Below are 11,963 nucleotides of genomic sequence, written 5' to 3'. Positions count from 1 at the left end.
AGGTGGGTCCCGGCGCCGCGCGCACCCCCAGCCCGCAGCCCCCGCGCACCGGGAGCTCGGCCCGGTGAGCGCCGGGACCGCCCCGCACCTCCGGGCCCCGGGAGACCCGCGGGGATACCGCGAGTCTGCACCTACGTTCCACCGGCGCTCCCGCTCCGGCCGCCCTCCCCACATACCCCGGCCGTGCCCCGGACCCCCACCCCGGATCCAGCCCCGGCGCCCCCGCCCGCCCCGTCTGCAGCAGCCACGTGGGGAGTGTCACTGCCCCGGCCTGGCAGCCTTTGCCCCTGGGACTCGGAGCAGGGTTTGCCCTCCCTGCCGCGTCTCCATGCTGACCCCAGAGGGGCCCTGAGCCCCCGCACCCCCCAAGGGACACCGACACTTGGACTGAGGTGGACAAAGGGCTGGCGTGCCCGCAGCCCCCCGATGTGACTGGCACGGCGGGGAGCAGCTGGCTCAGCCGTGTCCCCGGCGTTGCTGAGGCCATGCTCAGGCTGCGCCTGCTGACGTGGGACGTGAAGGACACGCTGCTGCGGCTGCGGCAGCCCGTGGGCCACAGCTACGCGGCCGAGGCCCGGGCCCATGGGCTGCAGGTGCAGCCCGAGGCTCTGGCGCGCTCCTTCGGGGAGGTGTACGGAGCCCAGAGCCGGCGCCTCCCCAACTACGGCCACGGCCAGGGGCTCAGCTCCCGGCAGTGGTGGCTGGATGTCATCAAACAGAGCTTCAGGCTCTCGGGCGTGCAGGACGAGGCAGCCCTGACGAAGCTGGCGGAAAAGCTCTACCGCGACTACTGCGGCTCCCACAACTGGGAGGTGCTGCCGGGCGCCGCCGAGACCCTGAGCCGGTGCCGCGAGCTCGGCTTCCGCATGGGAGTCGTCTCCAACTTCGACAACCGGCTGGAAGTCATCCTCTCGCAGTGCGACCTGCGGCACCACTTCGAGTTCGTGCTCACCTCCGAGGCCGCGGGCTTCGCCAAGCCGGACGGGAGGATCTTCGAGCAGGCGCTGCAGCTCGGCGGGGTCCGCCCGGAGCAGGCGGCGCACATCGGGGATGACTACAGCCGCGATTACCGGGCAGCCCGGGCCGCGGGCATGCACAGCTTCCTGCTGCGGGCGGCCGGGCAGGGCGAGGGGCCAGAGCTGCCTCCCGAGCACGTCCTGCCCACGCTCAGCCACCTCCTGGCTCGTATCGAGAAGGGGTAGCTGCGGTTCGGAGGGGTCCAGTGCTGCTGCCGAGTGCTGAACTGTCCTGACACGGGATTTCTTGCTGCCAGATGGGCAGGGAAGAGCGGCAAGCAGGTCCGAGCTGCCTGTGGAGCAGGAGTGTTCATGCAATAAAACATTTCTGACACCCAGCAGTGCTGCTGATGTGTTTCATGGCTCTTAAGAACACCACAGAAGGGCGTCAGCAGTGGTGTCTTCCCCTAATGGGGCTGCGAGTGGGTTACTCCAGAGGCTCATTCTGGCAGGAGACAGAGGCAAATACTGAGGTTTATCCCTTCTCGGGCTCAAGCATCCCCCAGTGCAAGTGCTGGCCCTGTCCCAGGCAAGGTTTGCCCACACAGAGCACCCAGGACACCCCTGCCCAGGCCCTGCACCCCTCAGTGTACCCCAGCTTTGCCACCTCACCAACATCTCCCCCTTCCCAACAGCAGTGGGCAGGCAGGAGGTGCCTGCAGGTCTCCTGCTATGGGCAAAACAGTCTGGAGTTGGGCAGTTTCACTTAATGAATTGCCAATTAACTTTACTGATTTGGGTAGTGAGAAATAAAGATGGCCATTTAAAACCCCGTTCTTTGGCTCAACTCCAGGCCACCACCTCTCCTTCCTCCCTGCCTGCTGCCATCAGCTCCCTGTGTTTGCACCATGTTACATTCAAACCCCACTCCCTTGGGACACTCAGGTTTGGTTTCTTTCTGCTTCTCTTTGCTTGTTCCTCTGCTCAGACAGGGCCACAGCCCCTCAGCAGTGCCCCAGTCCCAGCATGGTTCCCCCACAGGGGCAGCCTCCTGCACTGTCCCAGCTCTGCAGTGGGGTAGCTCCCCCCAAAAGTGCCTCCAGCTGTGTCCCAGTCAGAGAATCACAGAATCATTTCAGCTGGAAAAGACCTTTAAAATGGAGTCCAGCTGTTCCCCCAACACTGCCTAGGCCACCATTAAACCACGTCCCCAAGTGCAACATCCACAACACCTTTTAAACCCCTCCAGGGATGGTGACTCCATCACTGCCCTGGGCAGCCTGTGCCAATGCCTGGCCACTCTTTCAGTGAAGAAATTTTCTCCACTATCCAACCTAAACCTCTCCTGGCACAACTTGAAGCCATTTCCTCTTGTCCTTTCACTGTTGCGTGACCCCCACCTGGCTCCACCCTCTTTTCAGGGAGTTGTAGAGCACAGTATGTTCCTTTCCACGGGCCTCCTCCCTGCCATTTCTCCATACATACCTCTTACTATTTCTTCCCTTTCTCCAGCCCACCAACAGGCTGGAAAGCTGCCTTTGGTGGGGCAGAAATTAAACCATTCACCTAAGAGCAGCTGGCCCAGCCAGGCATTCCCAGACCCTTCACCCCAGCACGGGGTTTAGGCTCCAGGAGGGGAGGAAAGCTGCGGAAAACACGCGAGGAACAGGTGTGGTGTGAAGGCAGGTGTTGTCTGAAGGCCCCTGTACACAGCCCACAGCCCTGCCCAGGCTCCTTTCCCCCGGGCACTGTGCAGAGCACAGTCACACACGGCCGCTCACGGGGCGAGCGAGATGCTCTGGTGTGCCACGGCAAAGACGGGGTAGACGGGCTCCGGGAAGGCCTGGCGGTGGGAGAAGAGGATGGCGCAGGAGTCGGGGTCGTAGAAGAGCAGCTCTCCCCCTGCAAAGTCCAGCAGGACCCCGATCTCTGCCGGGGCCTTGATCAGCTCCACGGGCTGCGGCTGCCCCGCGTGCAGGAACCGGAATTCTTTGTCGTAGCGCGAGAACACCCAGGAGGCAGCGTTGAAGCCCAGGCGGCCTTCGTTGGCAGAGCCCTTCCTGGGCACGGAGCTGTAGCAAACCCCCAGCTTGTAGGCACAGCTCTGCTCCACGCTGACCTTCCAGGCACAGAGCCCCGAGTGGAAAGGTGCAGTGGCCAAAGCGTTGGGCCAGTGGTCAAACCGCTCAGGGCAGTCCGAGTCCACCTTTGCTTTCTTGGGGCTGAAGGTCAGGGTTCTCTTGTCTTCTGACAGGCTGAGGTGGGGGCTCAGGGTTTTCTCATCAATGTGAATCTCCTGTGAGCCTGCAAGAGAAGCCACGTGGTGAGCACTGACTCGGTGGCCACCACCTGAACCACCTGAGGTAGTCATGGCCATCAGGAACACAAGTGCAACCACCCTCTCCTCACACATCGCTCCTGGGGCCCCATCTGCTCCCCACGGTGACAGTGCTGGGGACTCAGGCTGGGTGCCACAGCTTCTCCTCTCAGCCAGGGCCAGAACAAGGCAGAGACACCAAAGCCCACATTCACCAGACACCTCTCCACCTTGCACTAGAAGCCCTGCTCCTCTTTCTCTGACCCTGGTGTGACTCCCCACAAAACAGAACTCAGCAGGTTTGATGCACCCCATTTTTGGGAGAGATCCAAGTCTCAATTCCTGTCCTTTCCCACCCCCTCAGTGGGTGAGCAGGACCTGGCTGCTCCTCCCCCACCCAGGGGAGCCAAGAGCCTGGCGACAATGGGAGGGCTTCGTGCAGAAAACCTGCAAAGCTGGAAAAACAGGACTGGAGAGGGCTGGGCAGGGAAATCTCTTTCCTGCTACAAAGCCCCAGGTGTTGATCAACCCACCCTGAGGTGCTGGGAACAGCAGTGGGGGGAGGTGGCATGGCTGTTCCCGGATTTGGCTTTGCTGTGAAAGAAGGGGGGACCCAGCTGCACAAACCCCGCCAGCAGCAGCCCAGGGTGAACAAGGTTGGCCGGAGGACACTGCACCCACTGTGGGTCTGCACCACTTCAAAATCATGGAATCCTAGGATTGTTAAGGTTGGAAAGACCTCTAAGATCATGGTGCCCTGCCCTGGCTGCATGCTTCCCCCTGAGACCCCTCAGTGTCTCAGACTGTGGAACTGCTCAAGTGTGTCCCTCACTCCCTAAATTTGTGAAGCAGGGATGAAGCTGATGCCCAGTGGACTCACCTGCTCCCAAGGAGACCCAGTTCCTGCCAGCAGGTGCCCCTCCTTGCCCTGCCTTCTCCCACCCTCACTTTATTAATTTTAGGTTTTAAACCACCATGGAAACAAGGATGGAGTGGGTGAGTCAGTGGCTCTCCCAGCCCTGTCAGCAGCTCTACCCTGTCACGCCAGCACCAGCCATTGCCCAACACCCTCTGCTCAGCATCCAGCACACAGCAGGATGAGCCCTTAAAGAACCAAAGGATGACCTGAACAGGGTCATCCCAGAGCCCAAGCTGCTCCAGGACCCAGGTCAGCATCCCTCTAACAGCAAACAGCACCCAGCAGCAGCAACGCTCCAGGGCTGCCTCAGGCTGCACCTGCCCAGGTGCTCCCTAGCAGAGGAACCGAGGCTGAATTACCCCTTTGCAAGTCAGTGCCACGCACCTGTGCATGTTAAATAGGAGTTATTGCAAGCAAGAGTGAGCCCAAAGAGGAGCTGAAGCCAGCATTTCCTTCAGCAGGAGCTGCCAGCCTCATTCATCTGATGATTTATTTCCCCACGCAGCAGCCAAACCTGAGCTCTCCACAGGGTTTTGGGGCTGCCCACGCTGCTCTGCTCAGTGCAGGGCGGCTTTCCAGGAAGCCAAATGCTGCTCTGAATTCATAGAAAACAGAGCAGCACCAGACTTTATCTTCCTCTGGCAGAAGGAGGGCACTAAACCTCCTCTTGTGCAACACACAGCTAACCTAGGGCTGCATTCTGGTGGTCCATGCAGGGAAACACCACCCTGGTGACACCCACGCTGCTTTGCTGTGGAATTGCAGCTCCAGGGGAGCATCTGAGGGAGGGGAAGTGCTGGCAGAGGAACAGCAGAGTAGTTCAGATCAGCAAATTTTGCCTCTCACACAAGTATTTTGTCATGACTAAATCTGGATTTTAACATACAATCCTGATGAATGATTCCACCAGGAATTCATCTTGCCCCCAAGTCTATTTTCTCTGTGTCCTGCATCCATCGGGGTGGCCTTGGACATGAGGGATACTGGGACATTAAATTCCCATGGTTAACAGCTCTGGGGAGCACATTTGTGTGAGCTGCAGCACATCTGACTGCTTTTAAAAATCCAAGTTCCCATGAACCGAGATCCCTCCCAAAACGGTGCCAGGAGATTTACATCATCTCGTGGTGCAAGGAAGAAGCTGCCAACCCCAAACAGAAGTGATGCAGAAGCCTGGATGCCAAGTGAAGGCATCAAAGGAATCGTATTTATTTTTGAGAGTGAAATGGAGGCCTTTTTGCTGCTGCTTTCCAAGTTTTTGAGAGGTTAGGGAACGAGCCATCAAGGCTTGGAATTTTGTGTTTTCAGGCAAATAAACAAGACAGCCACCTGCTCACCTGCCTTTGGGAAAAGGACCACAGAGTGACACTTAACGTTCCTGTGTCTTAAGGAAAGCTCAGACCACTCTGCAGTTAATAATAAATCTCTAAGACTTGGTCCAGGGCAGACTGTGGACTGCAGAGATCCACAAGGATACACCAGGCATCCTCAGCATGCAGTAAGGACACGTGAAATGTAACCACACGCTCAAAAAACCCAAACAGAATGAAATTCCTGTGTAGTAAGTGCAGCAGCACACCCACCACAAGAATCAAATGCCTTAAAGTCATTACATTTCACAAGGATGCTGTTGGGAGAGGAATCCTGAAAATCTCCGTGTCACAACAAAGAAAATTATGGAAAGGCTTCCTGCTTGACTCCATGGCTCTGAACATTGAGAACCTGCTCAACTGATTCTTTCAGGAAGAATTTCTTCACTGAATGGGCTGGTAAATACTGGAAAGGGCTGCCCAGGGAGGTGGTGGAATAACCACCCCTGGAGGTGTCCAAGCCATGACTGGATGTGGCAGTCAATGCTCTGGGCCGGGTGACAAGGTGGTGATCACAGGTTGGATTTGATGGTCTTAGAGGTCTTTCCCAACCTGAACAGCTCTGGGATTCTGTGTGACACTGTCAGTGCACCACTGCAGGGGTGGCATAGAATCACAGAGTGATTTGGGTTGGAAGGGACCTTAAAGCTCACTGAGTCCCAACCCCCTGTAGGGATACCTTCCATGACTGCCAGCACTCACAGATTCCAAAGAGGGAAATGAATCACAAAGGGAGAGCAACACCAGAGTTTGCAGTAGAAGAAACATATGATGGTAGTGCTTGGCAGGCACAGATTCTCAAGCTAACACTTGAAACCATGAGAGCAGTAAAAGCCTGAAGTGCAGACCTTGGAGGGAGGCCTGGAAACAGGGAAAACTGGAAACAGCTCATCAGAGTCACAGCAAGATGAGCAGAAATCAGAAGTTTGTACAGAAGCTTTGGAAAAACCACCCTAGGGATTGTTCACAAGGCAAATTATGAAGGATGTTGCCATCTCTGAGAAACAAAAAATACAATTGAAATACTCTAACAACAGACTGAAAGCCAGAGTAAAAGCAAACATTTCACAATCAACCATCCAAACACATCATAGCCAGAAGAAAAATGTCTTTCCCTGCTTAACACAGCCAGCACCAACCAGGTAAACCGGTCCTAGAGCCTGTCAGGGGCCTGGCAAATGCCTCCAGTGCAGCCTCAGCTGTACAGCAAGAGCTGAGCCACAGCACAAACACCTCTAGAACCACCAGCTCGTGCACAGCCACAATCTCAGCTTGTGATCAGAAAGCTGCTCCATCTACTCACTGCTCCCTGCACTGGTCAGGCTCTCACAGACATCTCACAGATGAAATCACCCTCTCAAAGTCCCCAGCAGCCCGATGCTAAACGTTGTGAACAGAGATTTGTGTGACAGAGACTCTCCCAGCAGCATCAGCTTCACTGCTGTCACCAAGAGACCCAGGAAACAGCAAAAGAAACCACACAACATTAAAGCCACAGAGCTGATAAAACACACACAGTCTTTTCAAACTCCAGTTCTTCCCTGAGCCACAGCCTGCTTGGAGCTGTTGCTTCCCCTAAACCTCGCACAGCTGCTGCTGCCACCTCCCTGAATGGAGGGCTCCAAGAAACAAGCAGGGGCTGGGAGAGCAGAGGGGCAGGACACAGCATGAGGGAGTTTTGACACGGCACGAGGGTGTTTCTTTGGGCACAACACGAGCGAGGGTGCAGGAATCCCTGGAGCACGTGAGATGTGAGAGAGACACTGACCTGCGAGGCTGCAGAGCACAGCAGAGGCCCACAGTCGATGCAGCAGTGGACTCTGAACACAGGTCTGATTAAAGTTTAACTTCAGGGACTCCTGTGGCTCCAAGATTCCCTCCGCCACCTCTGTCCTATAGCAAAGGAAAACAAGAGTTGTTTCAAAATACAATGATTTATTGTGCTGGGAGGTGTTTATAAAGATCACAAGGAGGTATGGCAGAGGTTAAAGAGGAGCTCTGGCTGCAGAGAAACCACAGCAGGGGTGTCTGGGCCAGCTCTCACCCTGAGCGATACTTTCAGTTGGCTTTGCTCACAGTTCCTCGTGAAAGGGCTGCAGTGTTGTAAAACACATCCCAGCAGCCTGAGTCAACAGCTCCTCACTCAGCAGACACAGGGTAAATAAATGTGTTTGAGAGCAGCCACCAGGGTACCAGGGGAGCACAATGAACAGGGAGAGAATCAGATTTCCCTCTATTGCCAGAGCCCCACAGTCTGAGCACAGCGCAAGCCAGGACACCAAGTTTCACCCAGGGGTTTGCTGGCTCCTGTGGCCTGCACCACCCACAGAACTGATGGTTCTAAGGACAGGCTGTGGCACAGGCTGCTGGGGATGTGCTGTGGCACATTCCATACTCTCCACAGGCACAAATACCCCCACAGACCCTCTGGGCAGCACGGCGCAGCCAGGGCCAGCACCCTTGCAGCAGCCACAGAAATCAATTCCTTAAATAAAATTAAATAGATTAAATAAAAACACAGCCACCAAGGTGCCTCCTCAGGAAGGGCAGCCTGGTGTCACCAATGGGGCTGTTGGGGACGCTGACACCTGCACCTGGCTCTCCCTGCCCATGCAGAGCTGGGGAGATGCTGTGCCAGCCACCCCTAGCATGGAGCAGAGAGCATCCCACCTCCTGCCAACAGCCTGGCACAGGCCTGCTCCATCCCCCAGCAAGTCCTGTGGTTTTCTGAGGAGCTGGAGGAGTTCTCCCATAAGCAAGGGCTGCTGCTCTGGCAAAGCACATGGAGCATCTCCAGGTGCAGCGCAGCACATGGAGCAGAGACAAGAGGCCACGCCGGCATCTCTGCGCTCTGTCCTTGTCCACAACAAAAGCAGCACAAGGGACAAAAGAGGTGTCATGGGGTGCCTGAGTCACAGCACACAGCACAGGAGCTGTGAGGATGCAGGTGTGGAGCAGGAGCAGGCAAAGCTTGGAGCAGGGTCAGGGAAAGGACCAGGAGCAGCTGGGTACTGACCTCTCGAAGATCTCTTGTTCTGCACGCTGGGGACAAGGAGAGAAATAGTCATCACAGCTGAAATCCCCACAGATGACACCCCAAACACAGCAAACCTGGGACCCAGGGAGCAGTGTTCCCCCTTCCTGACCCAGAGAAGCCACCCCTCACCCCAACACCAGCCCTGGGGAGCAGCGGGAGCATCCAACATCCGTTTTCTTCAGCTGCAGCACTTCCCAACTCAGAAAATGAGTGGGAATGGCTGAAGGCAATACATTGCACATGTGGCTGGGGCACTGTCTGCTGTCCCCTCTCTGCCCCACCCCACAAGGACAGGCTGCAGGAACAGCCTGTGCTCCCAGAAAACAACCCCAGGGCTTTCAGCAAAGGAGGGAGGCTGCAGAGGGACTAAGCCAAGAGTCAGGTGACCTCACGGTCAGTCCCACTTGTTTCTGTACCTGGCGGGCATGAGGCATTCTCAAGATACAGCAAAGTGGTAAGAAAATACCTGATCCCTGCTCAAACCCACTTTGAGCACTTTGCATGCCTTCAGCTTCCCTGTGGCATGGCACGTGTTGATTCCAGACAGGCACGAGTAGCAACACCAACAGTCCAAGGGGGAGAACACATGATCCCCGAACTCCTCTCCAAAAGGAGAAACTGAGGGTGTGGCTGTTCTCTGCCACAGGCAGCTGATGGATCCTGCTCTCCAGCCTCTCCTCTTTATGGTGCAGCTACCGCCCAGCACACTGAGACAGAAACTGCCTTTCCCATCAAAGGAACATCTGCCCTCTTTCCATGGGATTGGGTCTGTTTTCCAAGCCGAGCTGCTGTTCCCCTCCTCACAAAGTTACACGTGGGAAGCAGAGGCTGAGCATGGTGGTGCAAGGCAGACCTGCTCACATCTAAAATGAGAGGAATCACTTGGGTGAACCCAGATGATTCAATAACCAGAGAAGGAACTGAGCAAGGGGAAGCACAGGCTGCTTTGCACGGCAAATATCCCTAACAGAGCTAAGCCAGGCAACACATGGGGACTTTCCAGCAGAGCTGCAGGTGCTTCCAAGGGTCAGTTTTGATTAAAACTGCACACAAGACTAGAAAATGGATGGCACAATCAACACTTGCAAGAGCAGCTCTCAACCCAGAGCTGTTCTGGCTGTCCAGCCTAAAGGCAGCTACAAGCCCACAGCTTGGAGACCTGAGCCTGGGTGGTTCTGGACCTCACTGCAAGCAAGAGCAGGATCGGGCAGAGCAGATGCTCTGGGAACCACCAGGAAACCACAGGGGCTTATCAGGACCAGGTCAAGGAGGTTCCCTGAGCCAGACCTGCAAATGTACGTCCTGTCCACCTCCATGTCCCTGCTGTCAGCACAGCAGCTGCTGAACACCACATGTAAATCCCATAACAAAAAGTCTGGTCAGTTCTGGGCTCCCTGACTCACAGTACTCACCAGCAGGCCCCGGTCATCCAGGCTGGTGATCATGTCCACCAGGTAGGTGCGGAGGGCACCCAGCTTGTGCAGAGCCTCTGTCCAGTGCACCTGCTGGGTGAGGATGCTCTGGTGCGCCCGCTCCTCCTCGGCGTGCACCCTCTCCAGCAGCCGCTGCTCCTCGTTCTCACAGGCCTTCCCCACGAAGAGCAGCCTCTGGATCACCAGCTCTCGCGCCGCGCTGGCCGCGCTCTGCCACGGCAAGGACACAGCAGGAGCATCAGCCCTGCTCCAGCCCCAAGAAGAGCCCCAGCTGCTTCTGCTGGCTCTCCATGGGCTCAGGCATTAGTGCTGCTCTGTTAACTGAGCCCAGGCCACAGCAACTGGCATGATACCAGTCCCAAACCTGCCCACTGCCTCCTCAGCCAGCCCCGGTACCTAAGTGACAACCTGAGAGGGATCAGAGTCCTGTCCCTCAGCAAAACTCCATAGATTCACTGGTGGTGAGAAACATGAGAACAGGCTGAGACAGCTGGGGATGTTCAGCCTGAAGAAAAGGTTCCAGGGAGAACTTAGAGCCCCTTCCAGTGCTTAAAGGGGCTCCAGAAGAGCTGGAGAGACACTTGGGACAAGAGCCTGGGACAGGACACAGGGAATGGCTTCCCACTGCCTGAGGGCAGGGTTAGCTGGGATATTGGGAAGGAATTGTTCCCTGGGAGGGTGGGGAGGCCCTGGCACAGGGTGCCCAGAGAAGCTGTGGCTGCCCCTGGATCCCTGGAAGTGTCCAAGGCCAGGCTGGATAGAACTTGGAGCAGCCTGAGATAGTGGGGAGGTGTCCCTGCCCATGGTAGGGGGTTGGAACCTAGGTGGTCTTTAAGGTTCCTTCCAACCCAACCCAGTCTGGGATTCTGTGATTCCATCACTGTGCTTTGTCCCCATCCTCAATGACAGCAAGAAACAAATAAACCCAGGAATTCTAAGGCACTGATCCTAGTGGGATGCTTGATTGCTGTACACTCACACCATTGACTGTGCACATTTTTCAGGCAAATGAAGCAGGAATTGCAGGCACACCCTGGCACTCCATTTCCACAGCCGCATCCCGATGATCCCCCCCCCGGCAGCTGAACATCCCTGCCGGGAATGGCGAGCAGGGAGCAGGCTGGGCCAGCCTAGGGACTCACCAGGACGCCCTGGTCCTTGGCAGGCAGCACCTCGTCCACGTGCCGGGCGATGGCCGCGCTCTGCAGCTGGAGCCGCTCGCACCGCTCCACGAGCTTGTTCTGGGACACGGAGCAGCGGGGTGAGGGATGCGGGCCTGGACGGGGCCCCGAGCCCCTCGGCAGCCATCCCACACCCACACCTCCCCGCTCCCCCTGCACCACCCCACAGAGAGCCCCTTCCCCACGGGGGACCCCTGAACAGCCCCACACCCCACCAGGGCCCCACACCTGCCAGGAGCCCCTCGCAGAGCCCCCATCCCCATCCTTGGGTGGGCCCACATCCCCCAGGGGCTCCCCAGAGAACCCAGCTCCCCGTGGGAACCACCCCCACGGCCCCACACGCTCTGCCAGGGACCCCACACCCTGCCAGGGACCCCCAGGGTCCCACAGCTCCCGAGGCACCCCCACATCCCGCCAGAGTCCCCTGTGGCCCCAAACCACCGCAGGGACCCCCACACACCCCCAGCGACCCCCACATTCCCCCAGGGACGCCCATACCACCCAGGAGCCCTTACACCCCCCGGGACACCCCCCGGGACCCCCCCGTCCCGCCGGAACTCCCCAGACCCACGCGGTCCCTCTGCTCCCGCCCGCCCCGGGCTCCCCTCAGCCGCCGGGCCGGGCCGGGCCGGGGTCCCGCCGCTCACCCGCAGCCGCTCGGCCCGGGCCATGCTGTGCCCGCACCTGCCGCGGGGGCGGCGGCGGCTCCGCCCGGCCGCGCTCGGCGCTCCCGGCTCGGCTCCGCCCCGC

At 57.7% G+C, this 11,963-nt stretch overlaps 2 protein-coding genes across 2 annotated transcripts; one reads left to right on the top strand and one right to left on the bottom strand.

The window, feature by feature from the left end:
* Nucleotides 1-200: 200 nt before the first annotated feature.
* On the top strand, nt 201-1,354 carry HDHD3 (haloacid dehalogenase like hydrolase domain containing 3). The gene has a single exon (XM_048325856.1). The coding sequence runs from the start codon at nt 486-488 to the stop codon at nt 1,200-1,202; it is 717 nt and encodes a 238-aa protein (XP_048181813.1). The 5' UTR covers nt 201-485; the 3' UTR covers nt 1,203-1,354.
* A 1,274-nt stretch (nt 1,355-2,628) lies between these two features.
* On the bottom strand, nt 2,629-11,934 carry BSPRY (B-box and SPRY domain containing). The gene is made up of 6 exons (XM_048325975.1): nt 11,861-11,934; nt 11,175-11,273; nt 10,012-10,242; nt 8,579-8,604; nt 7,331-7,455; nt 2,629-3,260 (listed from the first exon to the last, which is right to left on the bottom strand). The coding sequence occupies exons 1-6, from the start codon at nt 11,882-11,884 to the stop codon at nt 2,734-2,736; spliced, it is 1,032 nt and encodes a 343-aa protein (XP_048181932.1). The 5' UTR covers nt 11,885-11,934; the 3' UTR covers nt 2,629-2,733.
* Between the last annotated feature and the right edge of the window lie 29 nt (nt 11,935-11,963).

Source organism: Corvus hawaiiensis, chromosome 21 (assembly GCF_020740725.1).
Source record: "Corvus hawaiiensis isolate bCorHaw1 chromosome 21, bCorHaw1.pri.cur, whole genome shotgun sequence".
NCBI classification, from domain to species: Eukaryota; Metazoa; Chordata; class Aves; order Passeriformes; family Corvidae; genus Corvus; species Corvus hawaiiensis.
The sequence above is the reverse complement of the archived record's forward strand: the minus strand, read 5'-3'. Positions and strand labels throughout refer to the sequence as shown.

Coding starts and splice junctions, on each gene's coding strand:
- HDHD3 (XM_048325856.1), top strand. CDS start 486: ATGCTCAGGCTGCGCCTGCTGACGTGGGACGTGAAGGACACGCTGCTG.
- BSPRY (XM_048325975.1), bottom strand. CDS start 11,884: ATGGCCCGGGCCGAGCGGCTGCGG. Junction 11,274..11,860: donor CCCGGGCCGAGCGGCTGCGG/GTGAGCGGCGGG, acceptor TCCGTGTCCCAG/AACAAGCTCGTGGAGCGGTG. Junction 7,456..8,578: donor GAACAAGAGATCTTCGAGAG/GTCAGTACCCAG, acceptor CCTTTGCTATAG/GACAGAGGTGGCGGAGGGAA.